Here is a 16,795-nt window from a genome sequence, read left to right on the forward strand (position 1 = left end):
CTATGTTAAACCCGACAGTCCTTAGTGAGAAAGCTCTTCCCATGTAAAATACACAGGACTTAATGGACTGTGGGCATCTGATATTCATTTCCTAATAATCCACATGTACTGCTGCTCAGTTTTGCATTGCATGCACGTGATGATTTGCAATGAAAGGGTAATTATAACTTTGAACTTTTTGAAGTAGGGTCTGGTTATTGTACATGGCATTCACTTCTTTGTGAATGGCTGTGTATTGCCCTGGCATTATTTACACAATACCATCAGTTTTACACCCGCTTCTGTCAGTGAAAGCTTTGCAAACCACTAGAGAAGGCTTTGCAAGGCTCTGTGACTCACCATAAGGAGGGTGAACCAGTACTGCAGAATCTTAACAGCACATTAAAACCCATTTAAAATTCATTCACACTGTTTCCCAAGAAGGAGAGAGTGCTGGTTTTTGGAACTTTTAATGTGTACAGTCTTGTCCTGATGGCTGTGAACTGTATGTGCATTTTGACAAGGCGTTTATCAAGGCAGAAATGCTCAGGGGTAAGCACAGAAGAGGCCTCTATGATTAGAGCATTCTTTCCCTGAAAAAAACCACCATCACCCTGAAGCATCTCAAGTGTTAGAACGTATTACTGGTCCATTTTATTAGTACACCACCCTATGTTAAGCAGCTGGGTTGTTTTTTGCATGACCGTGTATGACAGACTTCACTGTGTATCATTATATTAGTAACTTAAGGCAAAACAAACACCATTAACTCAAAAATAACCACCAGTACTGTAACTTTTATTTGCTAATAAATATCTTAATAAACAGGCTTACCCCATCTGTAAGACCTGATAATGCCTCTTAGGAAATCATAGAAAAATAAAATACAATAATAATCAATAACTTGTACTTTGTACAAAAATCTCATTATGTTGCTCAGCAGGTAGTTTTGCCAAACCCCATATTCTTGCTGCAAAGAGATGGCATATGTAATGCAATTCACCTTAAAAACACTCTAATGTTGAGAGCTGAGCATTCGAGTACACTATTAACTTGTAGGCATGCCAGCACATGAAAATTTACATGGAACATCATATTATTGTAGGAATAGAATAATATGAAAAAAAAAAAAAGAAGATAACACCAACTTTTCAGTAAATAATAACAACTTCACGTCTAATGTAAATTCCCCTTGGGACTGCAAATCAGTACAGTAAGCTTTTCATTTCATGGATATTCCTACGGTGCTGTTATAACCACACAAAAAGGTGGAAAGAAAATGCAGTGGGAACATGTATGGGAGATACATACGTGGAGGAAAGGAATTGTGAGGAGTGGGGCAGTCCCAGGGGGAAACCATCGACACGGGCTGTGAAATGTTCAGTCCCCCAGAAGGAGCAGGTCCTGTCTGTGGTGTGCAAGGCTACAGGAGTTGAGAACTGAGGGAGATGCAGCCCAGAGGTGCTGCAGGGCCAGGGCTGCTCTGCCGTGGGATGGGTGGGAAGACTGAGCCACAGGGAGCTGTCACCATTCAAACACGCCTCGGGAAGAGCAAAAGAAGCAGTGGCAAAACAGACCCGGGCAGGGGGCTTTCAGGAAAAGGTGGGATTCAGACTGTTGGTAAGGACATGAGATCAGTGCTGAGGCCACAGCTTGTTCATAAAATAGTTTGCAGGTATTGTGATTATACCATTGCTTTTGAAGCCATCTACCTTTAAAGTTTTGACATGGCTGCTTAAATATATAATCTAAAGTGTCTGTCAGCAAATATTTATTCATATATACACATACATTGATACATTTTATGGCTATGCTAGAACAGCAAACTGTGAAGAGCAGTCATATTTAGTTGTGTACAATCTAATTTCACAAAAGAGACAGAGATTAAACCCCTTTTAATTCAGATACCTTTAAAACCAACACACAGAAATAAATAGAGGCTATCCTGAGAAAACATACCAACCACATTATCTTCCAAGAGTAAATCAAAGCTCAGTTTTGGAAGGTAGTAAAATATTTTTCTTGTATTTTTTTTTCTGTAAGTCAAAGTAGTTTGTTTTTTCTAAAAAAAGTGATGACAAAATGAAAACAGTTAATTCTAACTAGATCAATGAATGCTGCTTTTCTACAAGATAAACTATTGCCTTTAAGTAAATAGGGTTTCACATGATCCTTTGTTTTTTTTCCTTGCTAAACTACAGGTGCAATCCTGAGAAGTGCAGAGAAGTTACTGAAGTCAGTAGGAGTTGTACTGCACCAAAGAACAAGCCCTTTTTGTGAGTCTCCGGGTTTTCAGTCACACACTGCTGTGCTGATGGAACTGATACCAGCAGAGAATTTTGACATCGGCCTTAACAGAAGCCAGATGGAAGGCTCTAGGTGAGAGCAACATACTCTGAATCCAGTTCCTTCACCAGAGTTAACAAAGAAACACCTTTTCCCACTTTTAGTGCGGAATAAACCTCTCTACCTTACTTAGAGAAGTTGGGAGAAGAAATTGCTGCAGAAGAAATGCTGATAAAAATGCTACACTGCCAATTCAAATGAAGTGTTTCCTGGGGACAGGCAGATAGGAAATCATGGCCAAAAGCTTTAAAAGGTTTACTTGTTAGGAATCTTGGAGTAGGATGGTTTTCTTGAGATACAGAATTAATGAAAGAACCCAGTAAACAGAACCACTAAGAGGGCATTGGTTATTTTATTTGCTACTGTGCCTTTCATTAACTGGAAAATGTCAAAGCTTAGACTGCAATGCACTAGGAGTATGAAGCAGCTTGTTCAAAGAGGCAAATGATCAGCCTGGACTTCCACTGTGAGAGGGAGATCATACTGCATAATGGTTCATGATTAGGAAAGAAGAAAGATAGACAAATCCTGTTTAGTTTGTAAGTTCTGTTTGTTTGATGGGGGTGGTAGTTTTATCCTGAATTTAAATCCAAAAGTCAGGGGAATTATCTGGGGGAAAAACCCCACAAACCCAAACCATTTCTGTTAGCTACTCCATTAGATGTGGAGATAATTTAAATTACCTATTCCAAAGTCAGAGTTGACCATTCCAGATAAAACAACCGTGCAGCAACCACCTTTTGCAGCTCGCAGTTTATCTTTGCCATGTTGAAGGTAACCAGGGCCTATTTGATCACATCCCTGAGGTAGTAGCCTTGGAACTTGTGAATTTGACATTTAGGAACTGAAACAACCTACAGATTTGGAACACTGGCTGCCCTTTGTCTTTTTCAGCTAATCTATTGTACATATAGAGACTGTGATGCTAAGTTTTACAGCTCAGAGCATTCAACTTCCTAAAGAAAAAAGCATCCTATTATGCTTTTCTTTTTTGCCTCTTAATAATTTTCAAGTCAATCTCGGGCTGAATGAGAGAGAACTGAAAACTCAGTTTGTAAGCCACTCTGAACTGGATAGTTCTATTGTTTACTGTTTATTTAGGTTCCTCTCAAAAGAGTCAGAATGCAATAATAAGGACAAGTATTCACTGGGTTACAGAACTGTTCTGCTGGAGGTTCTAATCTAAATAATGACAACTGTACCTGGGTTTTTTTGTCATAGGCTGGATCCTGGAAAATCAGCAAGTCGATTTTTTTTCCCTATCACTCAGAGCATTACATGGTGATGATATAGTGAAAATACTCCCCAGACTGCTTCAATGGGCACGTTTTCATCATCCACAACCAGATATGGATATTTAGATTCTAAAGCAGATTTTTCCAAAACCTTATTTTTCAGATTCTAGATACAAGGTCAGCTCTATACAGTCAAGGCCCCAGAACACAGAGAGCTAGACTTCTCTTTGATTTATGATTTTTCAGTGCCAGGGTTTTGGCTTACCTACCATGCTCAACATACATGCTGCTGCTGCTGCTTCACAGTTCTTTGAATTGAATTTCTGGTAATGAAGAGGTTTTAGTGTAATATTATGGTTTATTCTCAAATTTTAACAGTTCATCTACTCATGTATCAAGAATATGTGCAGGAGGTTTTGTGATGGGGTCAGTGAATATACTGAGCTCCTCAAGGAAACCATACATGGTTCTGAAGTTTAAAAGAATGACAAAATGTGCTATCTCATGCTGCTTTAAACATATTTTATAGGAGTTTGGATTTGCAAGTCCTTTATGCCTAGCTCTGCTCGTGTATATGGTCCCATTTCAAATCAGCCTCCTTATATGACAAGAGCTGCAGAAACACAGAAGGGTTTCCAGATTCAGGAGTTTCTGAGCATGGCACAGCACACAGATTATTACTGATACGTATGTGCAGTTAACTACTAGCCAAATGCTCAGGTAGTTTGATAGAGGTCAAAATTTTGGACAGGAATAGAGCAGGACACGTGAAAACTTCAAATTACTTTGAGACTGATCTTTTTTAATATTTTTTTCCCCCATGACTTCAGTGTCAGAACTTGCATTTTTTATTCCAGTTTAACTATACAGGTATGAAAAGTCAGATAATATGCTAAACCTTTGTAGAAGAGAGAGGTACTTGGGAAATCTCTTTTAGTAAATAAAGGTAAGAGCTACTCATGTAGGATATCTAAAGGAACATGCACACAAATAGATTTTACTGAACTGACATTACATTATTTCACAAATAAAATATGGAAATATATTTTAACTCATCCATTTTTCAACCTCATGTTTTTCATCATATTTCTTAGTTTTCCTTTCTAAAATGCAGTACATTTTTTTCTGCTTTATGCTGGCATATCCTTCCTCATGCTCCCTTTACAATTTCCCTTATTTTAACCTCCAAATTGTCCGTAAATGGCTACTTAAAAGAAAATAATTTATGTACTGCTTAAATATCTTTGGTGACTTTAGCAGAGGAACTCAAACTTTTTATAGCATAGACTACATCTTTCTATAATAATAATTATTCTAATAATAATGCCTCCTCTGTGTGATCACTGATTTCTACAGTAATTAGTTGTTCTCTGGAAGAGAAGCAGTAGGAAGGGGTTGGGTGAGGTGGCAGCAGAAGGGTAATCAGCTTTCTGTAAGCCACTTTGAAAATGTTCTTTTCTGCCAGGGGAGGAGATGAGAGGCTGTCCCTTTCCAGACAACAAGCCAAGGAAGTTTGGGAACAACACCACACATACAGTGGATGCCATCAGAAATTTTAAAAGCCAGTGGAGCAGATCAACCCCATTATTGGTAATAGGTAATTAATTTGTAGGTTTGAAAATGATGATATACTTTATATTTGCAATTCTTTATGTACATATAGACAAATGTTTTATAAACATAAGGTGTTCACCTTCTCCAGGTTCATAATCTGAGGAACTATATAGAACCATCTCACTCAAGGATGAGCACCGTGCACTGCTTAACACAGCATTTGATGGTAGAGGATATGTGTGAACTGTAAGTACCTGCAGCACTCTTACACAACTCTTTTGGTTTTTTGTTAGAGCTCCTTGGCACAATATGGATAGTTCTTCCCCTTTTTACTTTATTGTGGCCTTTAGGGGTTTTTTTACCTTTTCAGTTCTGATTCATTTGTCTCCCCAGGAGATTTCAAGACCCTTGTCCTGCTAAGAGTTAGCCCAGCCCAACATGTCTTTCCCTCATTCTAAAAAAAAAAAAGAGTACTATTATAAAAAAGAAAAAAGCCCTTATCTTTGCCACTTATTCAAGAAAGATCAGTTACAACTGGCAGACAAGGGTACTCTGGAAGCAAACTCTTTAGCAGAACACAGTGCTCTTCACCCACGTGCCAATGCCACGGCTCTGTTTGCATCCTTTCCCTGGGAGATGCAATGGAAGACAGGCTTTTTACAAGACCCTGACTAAAGATGTGCTGGGCTGGAGCCACAGTGAATCTGTGCTGAGCCAGTCCCAGGGCTCATTCTGACATGGACACTGCTCAGGTTAATTGAGTCTCACTGGGTCCCTTCAGAGTCCCAGCTACCCCACACTGTAAATCTCAACTGCACCTGCAAAAAGGGTGTCTTTGTGTTACTTAGCACCCACATTTACATCCTGTAGGAATCTGAACTGAAAAAGAAATTGTTGAAGCCCAGTGTTAGGCTCATTATGTAACAAAATGGCAAACAGATAGTCAGTCTTAAATGATGTAAAAATCCAAGTACTGCAGTCTATGAGTTCTGAATAATCCAGCTAACACCTGACACAATTTTGGAGAAGAATGTTTGTCCAGAGCAACTAATTTATTTGAATTTATTGTTGAGTGCACTGATTGCAATTAAAGGATTGCCTTATGCTGAAAATTCCTGGCTGATGTCCTAAAGCACAGCATGTGTCTAAGCTTTTATTGGATAGGCACTGGATTTCTGTTCCTAGAAAACTTTTGTTTAAAAAAAATTTAAGTTACATCACCCAATTCTCTTTCTTTCACCGCATGTCTTCTCAGTAATTTCAGTGTGGAAACACCTCATGAGTAAAGCCTACTAAACCTTCTGCTGGGATTTGTTCAATGTTAACATGAGCATTATGAACAAGATCCTCTCTTTTTCACAGGTTCAGCATAAGGACTGCATACAATTAAGGCATGAGATTCATCTGCCTGAGCAGAGGTGCCTGGATATGAGCTATCACTGAATGCACAGAAACAGGTGCTTCTTTAGCACAATTCGTCTAACCCAGAAGTAAATCATTCTATTTCTAGATAGATAAATAATAGATACAATTTTCAGATGACTCACATCTTACAGGAGCCCACTTCACTGACTAAAAGGTGACCAGCTCAAATGTGGACCTCCAAAACGAGGTCAGAAGAGTTCCTTCCAGCGGCTCTCGGGGCTCTGACTGACAAGAGGGGGTAGGAAGGATGGCTGACACGGTTCCCAGCTCAGAGGAGCACCCCACGTGGCTGCAGGTGGATGTCCAAGCTGCTGGTCAGCCAGCTTTGGAAGCACTGGGATTGGCACACCATGGAAAGGGGTGGGATGCACTTACCAGCCAAGAGCACTGCCCTGGTGCTGCTCAGCAGCCAAGGCCCTCACTTGAGCTGTCTTGGAGCTCAAGTGACACACAAGTATCACTGCGTGCTTAGAGTGCCAAGAGATGATTCTATTCTGGATCAGTTAAATCAGAGCTGTGAGAAAAATCGACACATGAATATTACTTATAAATAACTTAGAACTATGTCTTTACTATGCCCACATTTTAATGCCCTTTTTTTTTTGGTTGCTTACATATCACACACACTTTATTTTGCGAACTTTCAATGACTACTTTGAGTCATGAAGCACTCAGTAATGTGGGCCAGATTCTCAGAAACAGCCTATTAAATTTGCTTCAATTTGTCATATTTAAACTCCAGCTGCATACTGCAATATGCAGGATAATTAGAGCTAATTTTCACCTGAAGAAAATATCCACTGTAACAAAGAAAGTTACTCTAATTTCACATATACATTTGTGGCCCGCACAGAATTAAGCTCACATTTGAAAAATAACACCTGTTAGTTTTTTTGTTTAAATTAGAAAATAGGAACGAAAGCCCAAAGCAAGAGTAAACTTGCAATCAGCACAAGAGCAAATAAAATGTTTCCAAAATGAGGAAAATGTAAATTTGATCAAGATAACTATTATAAAAGTGTCATACTGCACCACAAAAACAACAGAAAAGCAAACTGTATAAATCCACAAAATCCTGGATTTACAATGTTATTAATAAATGTCCTCACTCAAAGAATCTCTTGTTCTTTCCTTTCTGGTTACCCAAACTCTGGTTTATATAAAAAATATATCTGATTATTAAATGTTTTAATATTGTTATATTTTTTCTATTGAAAATATATTTTCAGTAGTGTGATAAATTTAGAAATATATTTTCATGAAATATATCCAGGTTGTGTGCATGTAACAATGTCATTCTGCCAATCCTCCCTACCAGGAATGAAAACCCTCACAAAAGACAATCTAAAAGTGCACAGACATGGTTTGGATCAGTTGTGGATGGTTCTGACACCCCATTAACAAAGAGCAGCCCCGTGCCTCCTCAGTAAGGTATTTAACTGTGGGAGAGGCTTCTTCCCCATGTGTCCCATTGCTGGCCCATGGAAGCAATGACAAGCAAAACAGATAATTAAATGATAAAGGAAAATCAGCTTTCAGATTACCCTGGGCTTCACATAAGTATGATTTTCTTTCCATAAGAGAAAGGACCTTTACCAAAAAATTATTCAGATGTGGAACTGGGGTGGAATTTTTCAAGTGACAGTCACAGAAAAGAACAGATGCTTTTTTTTCTCCCACTAAAGATCTGTGTTCCTGCAAAACACCCGTGCTTGTGCAGTCCTCCTGAGTTCGGGGGGACTGCCCATGCTGGCAAAATTACCTTTGTAGCTAGAACAGGACTGGAGCTGCTCTGCTTTAAACAAGCTCATCCAAATGGCAATGTAGAAAATCCTGGTGAATCTTGATCTTTATGAAACTTGTTCCTCAGTTAAATCTGCCTCTTTTTTTAATGAAAGAAAGGAAAGTTTACTTAGTGCACTATCACTATCTCTTGTAAATTATGCAGTTATTCCAACATAAATGACAGCAGTGAATCAGGCCTAGCGTGTCTTACTCTGTGATCTGGTTGGAAGCATTCTCTTTTCTGAGTTACTTTCTGATTTTTGTTCTTTGCCACTGATACACAATGGCAGCCTTTTCCAAGAGTTAGGAAGTACATTTACAAGCTGCAAATGAAGCAGTAAATATCGTTATGATTACATAAAGTAGTTAGCTCATTTTGATATACACACATATTATATTAATTACCCAAGATGCACGTTTCAACAGAGGAGTTGTAAGGCTCGAGTATACTGGAATGCCACAGAACTCAAAAATATCCTCCAAAGCACGTATAAATCAACAAAAAGCATCTGCAGCCAGGTTACATGTGACATGCATTGAGGAGCTGGGTGTGGTTTCTCGGCACACACACATGCGGTGTTCCCCGTTCCCAGTAGTGCACATCCCATGCAGAAATTTGGAAGTGTAGCCCAGCACGTCCGTGGAGTTGTCTGAATAAAACATGAAAGCTGTAAGTCTTAAGAGGTACAAATATTATGTTAGGCCTTTGCAGACGTTTTCTTGCATGTAAATATGGCTATTGAAGGGTTCTAAAGGTAATTATCATGGATGTCCTTTAGATATCTGTACTAAATGAAGATCCAGCCTGGAGTGACCGGAGCTCCATGTCAGCACAATCTGCTTTTTCACTTCTAAAAGCAGCCAGAAGCAGGGTCAAGGCAACGTTACCACACTGCTGTCCTACATCTCCTTCCCTGCCCAGGAACAAGAGCACCGAATAACCCCATCACCCCACTGATGGCTGGCCCTCTAAGGTCTGCTGCTGCTGCTGGTGGCAGTCGTGCCAAGCCCGAGCAGCAGAGACCTGCCTTTCTGGAACAGAAAGCTTTCTGAAGTCGATGTGGCCACAATACAACTGACAACTGTGCTTTACGTGTGCTCATGGAAACGTCACAATCAGTTTTCCAGTGAATATTTGCCATGTAGAGGGAGCAAATGCTGAGTATTACATTAAAAAAAACCAAACAAACAACGAAGGATAGTGAGGAATCCCAGGGATGAACAAAGTTTCCATCCTAATCTAAAATTTAAAGCATAAAAAGTGTCGAGTGCTGAAGTAATTAAAAATCAAGAACCTTCCTTAAGATTCCAAACAGATTACTCTCATCATCCTTCCAATTATTCACACAATGAAAACTCCCTACATAAAATCATCAGTCATTTCTGCAAACAACAGTAATATTTTGAGGCACCATCTTACCAGCTTTCAAACTACTATAAAGTAATATAATGATAGGACCCATACATTTGGATTTAATTAAGAGATAAAATAAATATTTATGTTAAACTTCTTTTTGATTGCACATTTGGTATTGGAAGTTACATGGTCACAGAACATGAAAGAAGTCAAATACTTTTTTGATCTACCAGCAAACTCTAAATACATCGATAAAGAAGCCACACCAGGCCAAATAGATTATTACTTTCAAGTAAGTTCATGAAAGTTTTCCAAATACTGTTATACAAAGTTACACATCCATGCTGAGTTACTCATCAATGTGTGGCAAGAGTCCTGCAGTAGGCCAGGGTTTTCTTGGCTGATAACTGCTGGAGGAGCTGTGCAGTGTGATTAAAAACTCCGGTTTGGAAGCATTACCATCGAAGTACTTGTACGGTCTGAACAGGAGGCTGCAGTCCTCGGAGTTGGGAAGAGCAGAAGGAAAGAATGAGAATATTTTTCCATTTTAGAAATGCTGAGGCACAAAACACAGTTGGTTCTAGTACTTTCATACATGGAATCCTTTCTCCTGTATGTGCATCATGTGCAACCGCAAAGTCTGTAAACTGCTGAATATTCGTCTCTGGTGCCCAATGAGTGCAACTCCAATTCTTCTAATGTCACTGCAAGACAGAAAGTTTAATCTTGGATGCAAGTATTAGTAAAGCCTGTTGTACACAAAAGAATACAAATATATGATGAACTGCTCTTTTTTTACCTTCCTGGCTGGGTCATATAAGAAAGCTGCAAATGTTCAAGTTTTCTGGACCTGCCAATTTCAATTTTTCAAAGACAGTCATTTAAGAGAAAGAATCTAATAAAAAAAGTGCAGTTAGAACACTGGAGCTTTTGTGATAGTAATCATCAAGGAATTTTTCAAGCCTCGAGGAATAACCTGGCAGGTGGGCTCTAATAGCCTGCTTTTGGTAATGTTGTAGTAGCAAATGTTTCCTACTCATATTTGGAAAACACTGGGGCTGATACGTTCACTACTGCAGTCCTGAGACAGAAATAACAGACAGAGCTTTTGCTTCTGTTGATTTGGGCAGTGGTAGTGAAAAACACTCTAAACTCAAAGCAGCAGTGAATCTTCCAGCCTGACCCAGATTTCCCTTCATCTCATCCAGACCTGTGCCCCAGAGTGGGGAGCTCACCCCCAGAGCTCGACCCCTTGGCAGGAATGAAGTCAAGAGCCCTCAGAGTTCACCACGATCCACTAGTTTAGTTGCTCTGTAAACCTCCCCACCTGCAAGATGCTGAGGGAAGAGTACAGAGGTGATGAGGGCAGGAAACTTCAGATACGCCTTGTCAATTGTGCAAATCCCACACTGGGACGTGCACAGACAGTGCCTGTTTAGACATCCTAAATGTCTGAGGATACAGCTGCTAAAGGAGCTCATGGGGCGAGGCATGACCTTTCTGAGCTTCAGATTTACAGTTCAAGATACCTGCCTCTGTATCCTCCAGAGGAAGAACCAGTGGATAACTGGAACTATTATGTACTTAGCTTAACGTCCACGTGGGGGATGATGCACAACACTTAAGGTCAGCAGGGGTTGTGCAAAAATATTGAGAATCTGAGAAGCTAAAAGCAGTCAGCTGAAAGAATAAAGCTTTGCAGTAGAGAGCAGTATTAGACATGCAAGAGCAATGCTTAGCACTTATCAAGGAAGGCCTGATAAAGCACATAAAGAAGCCAGCAGGTAATGGAGGTTATTTGAAGAAAGAAGGGATCTTTCAAAAAATTTAAGTAGTAATCTAAAGAAAGAAAGTAGAAAGGATGGTAACCTTAGACTATCTGTCAAAGCACAGTAAGGCAGGCTAAAAGAGAACTTCAGGAACAAACAGAAAAAAACCCTCAACAAATGAAGTAACAACAAAAATAAAAATCATAATAAATATTTTTGCAGACTCACTGGGTACCAGAAAACTGACAGATAGTTTGTAGAGTCTAATGATGATCTGGGTACAAAAGAGCTCTGAAAGAGTGGCCATTGTTGGAAGAATAAACCATTTTCTTGTGCTGGCATTCACTGCAGAAGAAATTGAAGTGACTCCTGTGCCAGATCCTTTCTGGGGGACTTGCCACAGTATCTGTCTGAAGTTGAGGAGAGATTACAGGACAAACTGGAAAACAAGCAGCAACCCACCTCCAGAATGAGACTATATTTAGCCAAGAGTCCTACAAGCTGGAATAGTGTGACAAGAATGAAACAGTGGAATCACTAACAGGGATGTGAGAGTGGGAGTTTATCAGCTGTGTTCCACATGCTCAAAAGTTTCTTGGTGCCTGAGGCAGGGAGTGTGGGGACAGACAAAACGTTTCCAGGGAAGATGTGTGGAGCCACAGCCTGTGAGTCTGCAATCATTACAGGGCATAACAGAAACTTGTGGAAAGCCCAGAATTATTGGATGCTTGGATAAATGATCTGCTTGACTTACCACAGCATTTGCAAAGTTCTGTTTTAGAAAATTACTTGTTTCCAGTGGAGCATATGTATGGGGGAAAGTGATCCATTTGATTCACCTCACTTGGCTTTCCAAAAGCTTTAGAGAAGATTCCTCGTAAAAGCTTTATAATGAAAATAAGGAGTAACTACTATGTAACACAAGGTGTAACAACATAGGAGCATAAGGTGGTCTTTGTGTCACCAAAGTACAGGTTTACAGGCAGGAGGTTAGGAGTAAATTGTCAGCTGTTACAATGTTGTCACTGGTAGAAATCTGCAAGCACCTACGCTGGGTTGATGTTGAACATTATTGTTCGACAAATCAGTAAATGGTCTGGAAAAACAGGTGAGCACAGGGGTGGAAAAGTCACCTGGTGAGATTGAATTGTTCGGGGAAGGAAGGGAAAGGGCTGCCTCTGAAGAGTTTTAGAAGGATCTTATAAGACAATGACTATGCCGTAAAGCAGCAGATGGAATTCACTGTAGGTGAATGTGAAGTGACACACACAGGAGGAAACCAGTTCTTAGCTCACAGGCACAACTGGTGAATCTTAACTGACCCCATTATTAATACAGTGTCTCACCATCAAATAAGAGATTAGGAATTAATGGGAAGGGAACAGAAAGCCAAGTAGATCCTATCATCATGCTGCCATATTAATCCATAGTTTACCCAAACACATACTGGGTGCAGGGTTTTCAGTAAAGAAACAATTGAGTGGTACCAGAGATGGTTGAAAAAGGGCCTCAAGGTGTGGACAAACTTCCTTATGAGGACTGATGTGGACTTGATGATATTCATAGCAAAGTAAGAAATGGTTTTTGCCACTGACTTCAGTGGTCTAGATCAAAACTGGTTCCCCAAGAAACACACTCACTGCCTGGCACGTGGTTGTGTTTGGTGTTGCCACAGAATGAAGTTATTAGTTCTGGGTCTCTTCATCACATATTTATCTTGTGTTGTTTTGGTAAGAATCTGTATTTGTCTTTTGTTAGCTGAGGTAGGAAATGAAAGCACTGCTCCGTATTTCACAATAATTATGTCACTGCAGCATCCAAACAAATTCAGATTGAATAGTCACTATAGGGATAATAGATTACATACTTACTCAATATTCATTCTTGAGACCATATCCAAAGTTGTGAAACCTGCTGCCATGAAGTTATTTTTATACTGACCCATTTTTATGGAGTCCAGCCAGTCACTGACTGACACAAACAAAGGATATTCTGGAACTTCACCAGGTGAATCTGGCATTCTGTAAAAAACAAACCCCAAAGGTTACCAAAGCAGTGCAAACTATGACACCCAATTTACTCTGGTAGACATTGTTTTTGCTGAAAGGCACAGGGAATGAGAGAGGAGTCTGAGCTGTAAAGGTCAGATATGAACTGAGGATTTCTTTAACCTCTTGTCTAAAACTTATAAATCATCTCAGTCTGCCAAGTTGAACAACTCATACAGAACATTTTGTTAAAGAACTGCAGCTCAGTAACAAACCGAGGAAAAGACCTCTCCCACTGCTTTATTTTTGTTCCCACAGAGTGTTTCTTTACACATCACTGTGCTCAGGATTATAGTAATTTGTTAATGCAGTAGTCAAAGTAGAGGACAAAGAGAATTTAACATGAGGTGCAATTTAAAGCATTAGAACACCGTGATTTTTACATTTATCTACAACCCCTCCCCGAATGGCTCCTTGTTGTGTTACCATTATGCTACAGGAACACTTTGATTACAGCATTCAAAAGCTAAAACTCACCCTAAAAGCAGCAAAAAGAACAAAATGTTGTATCTTTGCTTTTACACAGAATTATATAAAGTAGCAAGTGAAAATGAAGGATCTAATTTAGTCCCATTTCTGTGGGAGTTCTTTCCCCTAATATTATCCATATATCTGGGACATGTTTATCTGCAATAAACAGAAACAGAAAGATGGGGGGGGGAAATAAGCATTCCAATTTTGGGGCATTTCTTTCTATTCTTCTGTTGTGTACCACACTTGGGAAGGCTCACAGCTTCCACTGACTTCATTCATTTTGTGCAGAGAAGCTGTGTGAGCAGAATGCAGAAAACAGGCACACTGCTGTTTGTCAAAGCTTTATGTTAGCCTTTAGGAGAGAGATAGCACTGATTTAAAATGAAGTATTAGTGAAAGCCAGCCAACATTAACTGATGGAAGAGGACTTATGTGTAATGTAGGAAGCAACACAGCCTAATGTCTTAATCCCAAGTTTCACTCACACATATTCAAACACATTAAGTACACTGATTTTCATTTGTACTATCAAAATGATAGCAAAAACCTGCAATTAAAGACCTACCAGGATCCCTTCCCATCTGAATTACTGTAGAATAACTGCTGACCTTCTACGTTACCCATAACACAACAATCATGCAGATTGACTGCATCAAGCATTCTCAAATTATTGGAAAAACCCTTGAATTCCCAAGCAGGCGAACTCAATAGTAGTTCAATAAGGCATAAGTTTTTTAGATCTTGAGTAATGTTGTAAAATAAAAAGAGATAAAAATACATTACTCTGATGCTAAATAAAGTGACCCAGGTAGAGGTAGCAAGTCATACATGTATATGTATTTAAATGCACACACACACAGAGGCCACTAACTCTTGTGGATGGACATTAAATCCAACAAGTCCCCATCCAAATTTGATGTGGAGTGGTAATAGCACAATTTCTTATTTGGTCACTGCTGCCATTCTTCTGCAGGTAAATAAAGACTTAGCAAGCTGAGACACAACTACTTTCTGCAGGATATTACTCCAAGGCAGTTCAGAAATTGCTTGAGCACTGTTAGATGGAGAGACAGGGTGTTGAATAGAGAAACAAATTACAGAGGAAACAAGCACATAGGAGAAACACACACACACAAAGGAACAAGGAGATTCACAAAGATTAAGGATATAGACAGTGCATAAACAGAGATAAAAAACCCCCAAACCTGCATGACTCGAGAAAAAAACCTCCCTATACAGTGCATTAACAATAATGCAAACATTAAAAGGCACTTAAAGTTATAACTTTGCGAATTCAGGGCTTTCTCCCACCTCAAACACACAATGACAACCACTCGTGGTATATATCTAAAACAAAAGCACCACAGAGAGCCTTACACGAGTACATCCTCCACGAGGGTGTGAAGGGTGCTTGGGTTGCGGATCAGTTTGTCCAGGAAGCTGACGATGTCGCTGAATTTGGGCCGGTGGCTCCTCTCCTTTTGCCAGCAGTGCAGCATTAGCTGGTGAAGGGAAGCTGGGCAGCCCATGGGAGCTGGGAGCCTGTAGCCTTCTTCAATAGACAGGATAACCTGAAAAACACAGAGCATGTGATTACTGGGTGTTACACACTGAACGGACAGGGGGAGGCTGACAATTAGAAACTAGTGATGATGGATAATTAATGGCACAGCCACCCTCACTCTGTGCATTGCTGGGGCCTCACTCAGGGAATCAGGACTGGCAGGAACCTGACCAGAGTAGACACAAAATGTTTTGTAGGCATATGAAACATAGTAGGCACTTTTTTAGGTTCTCTGGACATCCTCTTCAAGCAGCTAAAAAAGGAGGAGGGGAATAAAGAACAAGCGATTATATGTATAGTTTTCATCCACTTCAGGTTGACTTTGTACTGAAGGGAGTCACAGGGTCACAGATTAACCCAGTGTGGCCACTGCTACACCCTGCTCTAAGATTTGCATTCTGACAAAGTTCTGGTGTGTGGCAGTGTCACATTACAATCCAGCACTAAAACACCTGACGAATTTACTGGCTGATGGCACGTTTCTGCTGACCCCTAAAGCCTGTTTAATTCAGGCAATGCCCCGCACACCAAGTTACAGCAACATTATTTTGCGCAGCCTCCCTCAGAAACCTGAATTGTCCAAGGTGTTTATGACTAAACAAAAGTTACTCAAATTACAGTATTATTGCACACCTTAAAGTATTCGGATTCAGGGGATGTACAGAACATGCTTGGTCAGCATTTGGAAAGAAACAGGTCTAATATAACAGATAAATCACATATATGAAAAACTGCAATTGATCAGAGTTGAAGGAAGGCTCGTTTTTAGTAACACTAAACACTAAAGTAGCAAAAACATTGTCTGAGAAGAAGAGTAGCAGACCTACCTGACAGGAAGTAGCAAAAGCAGGTAAGGTCCATGGAAAAACTCATGTATTCGTAAAATCTTACATGGATTTATTACATGGAAGATTTAAAGACCGAGAGGAAAGGTCCCTGGATTCTGCAATGAGTGCTGGTAGCAGTGGGAATGATGATACAAACTACATAGTCAGGATTATTTGTATAAAAAGGAATGGAAAGGTACTAAGAGGCTGACCAGAACCAGAGCTAGGAATAGGACCAATTCATAACCCTTCCACATAAAAATCCAAGCCATGCTAAATGTTTTCTAATGCACAAATGATTGTACAAAATATTTATACTAAGGTTTACTTAGTATAAATATATATTACTTATATATATATTATATATATAAATACATATATTACTTAGGAGAAACAGACCTACTGCATTTACACCCACTATTGTAAGGAGAC

General features: G+C 39.6%; 1 protein-coding gene across 1 annotated transcript in view; it reads right to left on the minus strand.

The window, feature by feature from the left end:
• Positions 1-756: 756 nt before the first annotated feature.
• The window catches only part of EPHA6 (EPH receptor A6), a 356,637-nt gene continuing 340,598 nt past the window's right edge, over positions 757-16,795 (minus strand). The window contains 3 exon segments of the mRNA XM_050333635.1: positions 757-10,385; positions 13,322-13,471; positions 15,350-15,543. Of these exon segments, the coding sequence (XP_050189592.1) occupies positions 10,271-10,385; positions 13,322-13,471; positions 15,350-15,543 (459 nt within the window). The 3' untranslated portion in view covers positions 757-10,270.

Source organism: Myiozetetes cayanensis, unplaced genomic scaffold (genome assembly GCF_022539395.1).
Source record: "Myiozetetes cayanensis isolate MyiCay16 unplaced genomic scaffold, myiCay2020 scf5-8, whole genome shotgun sequence".
In the NCBI taxonomy this organism is placed as follows: domain Eukaryota; kingdom Metazoa; phylum Chordata; class Aves; order Passeriformes; family Tyrannidae; genus Myiozetetes; species Myiozetetes cayanensis.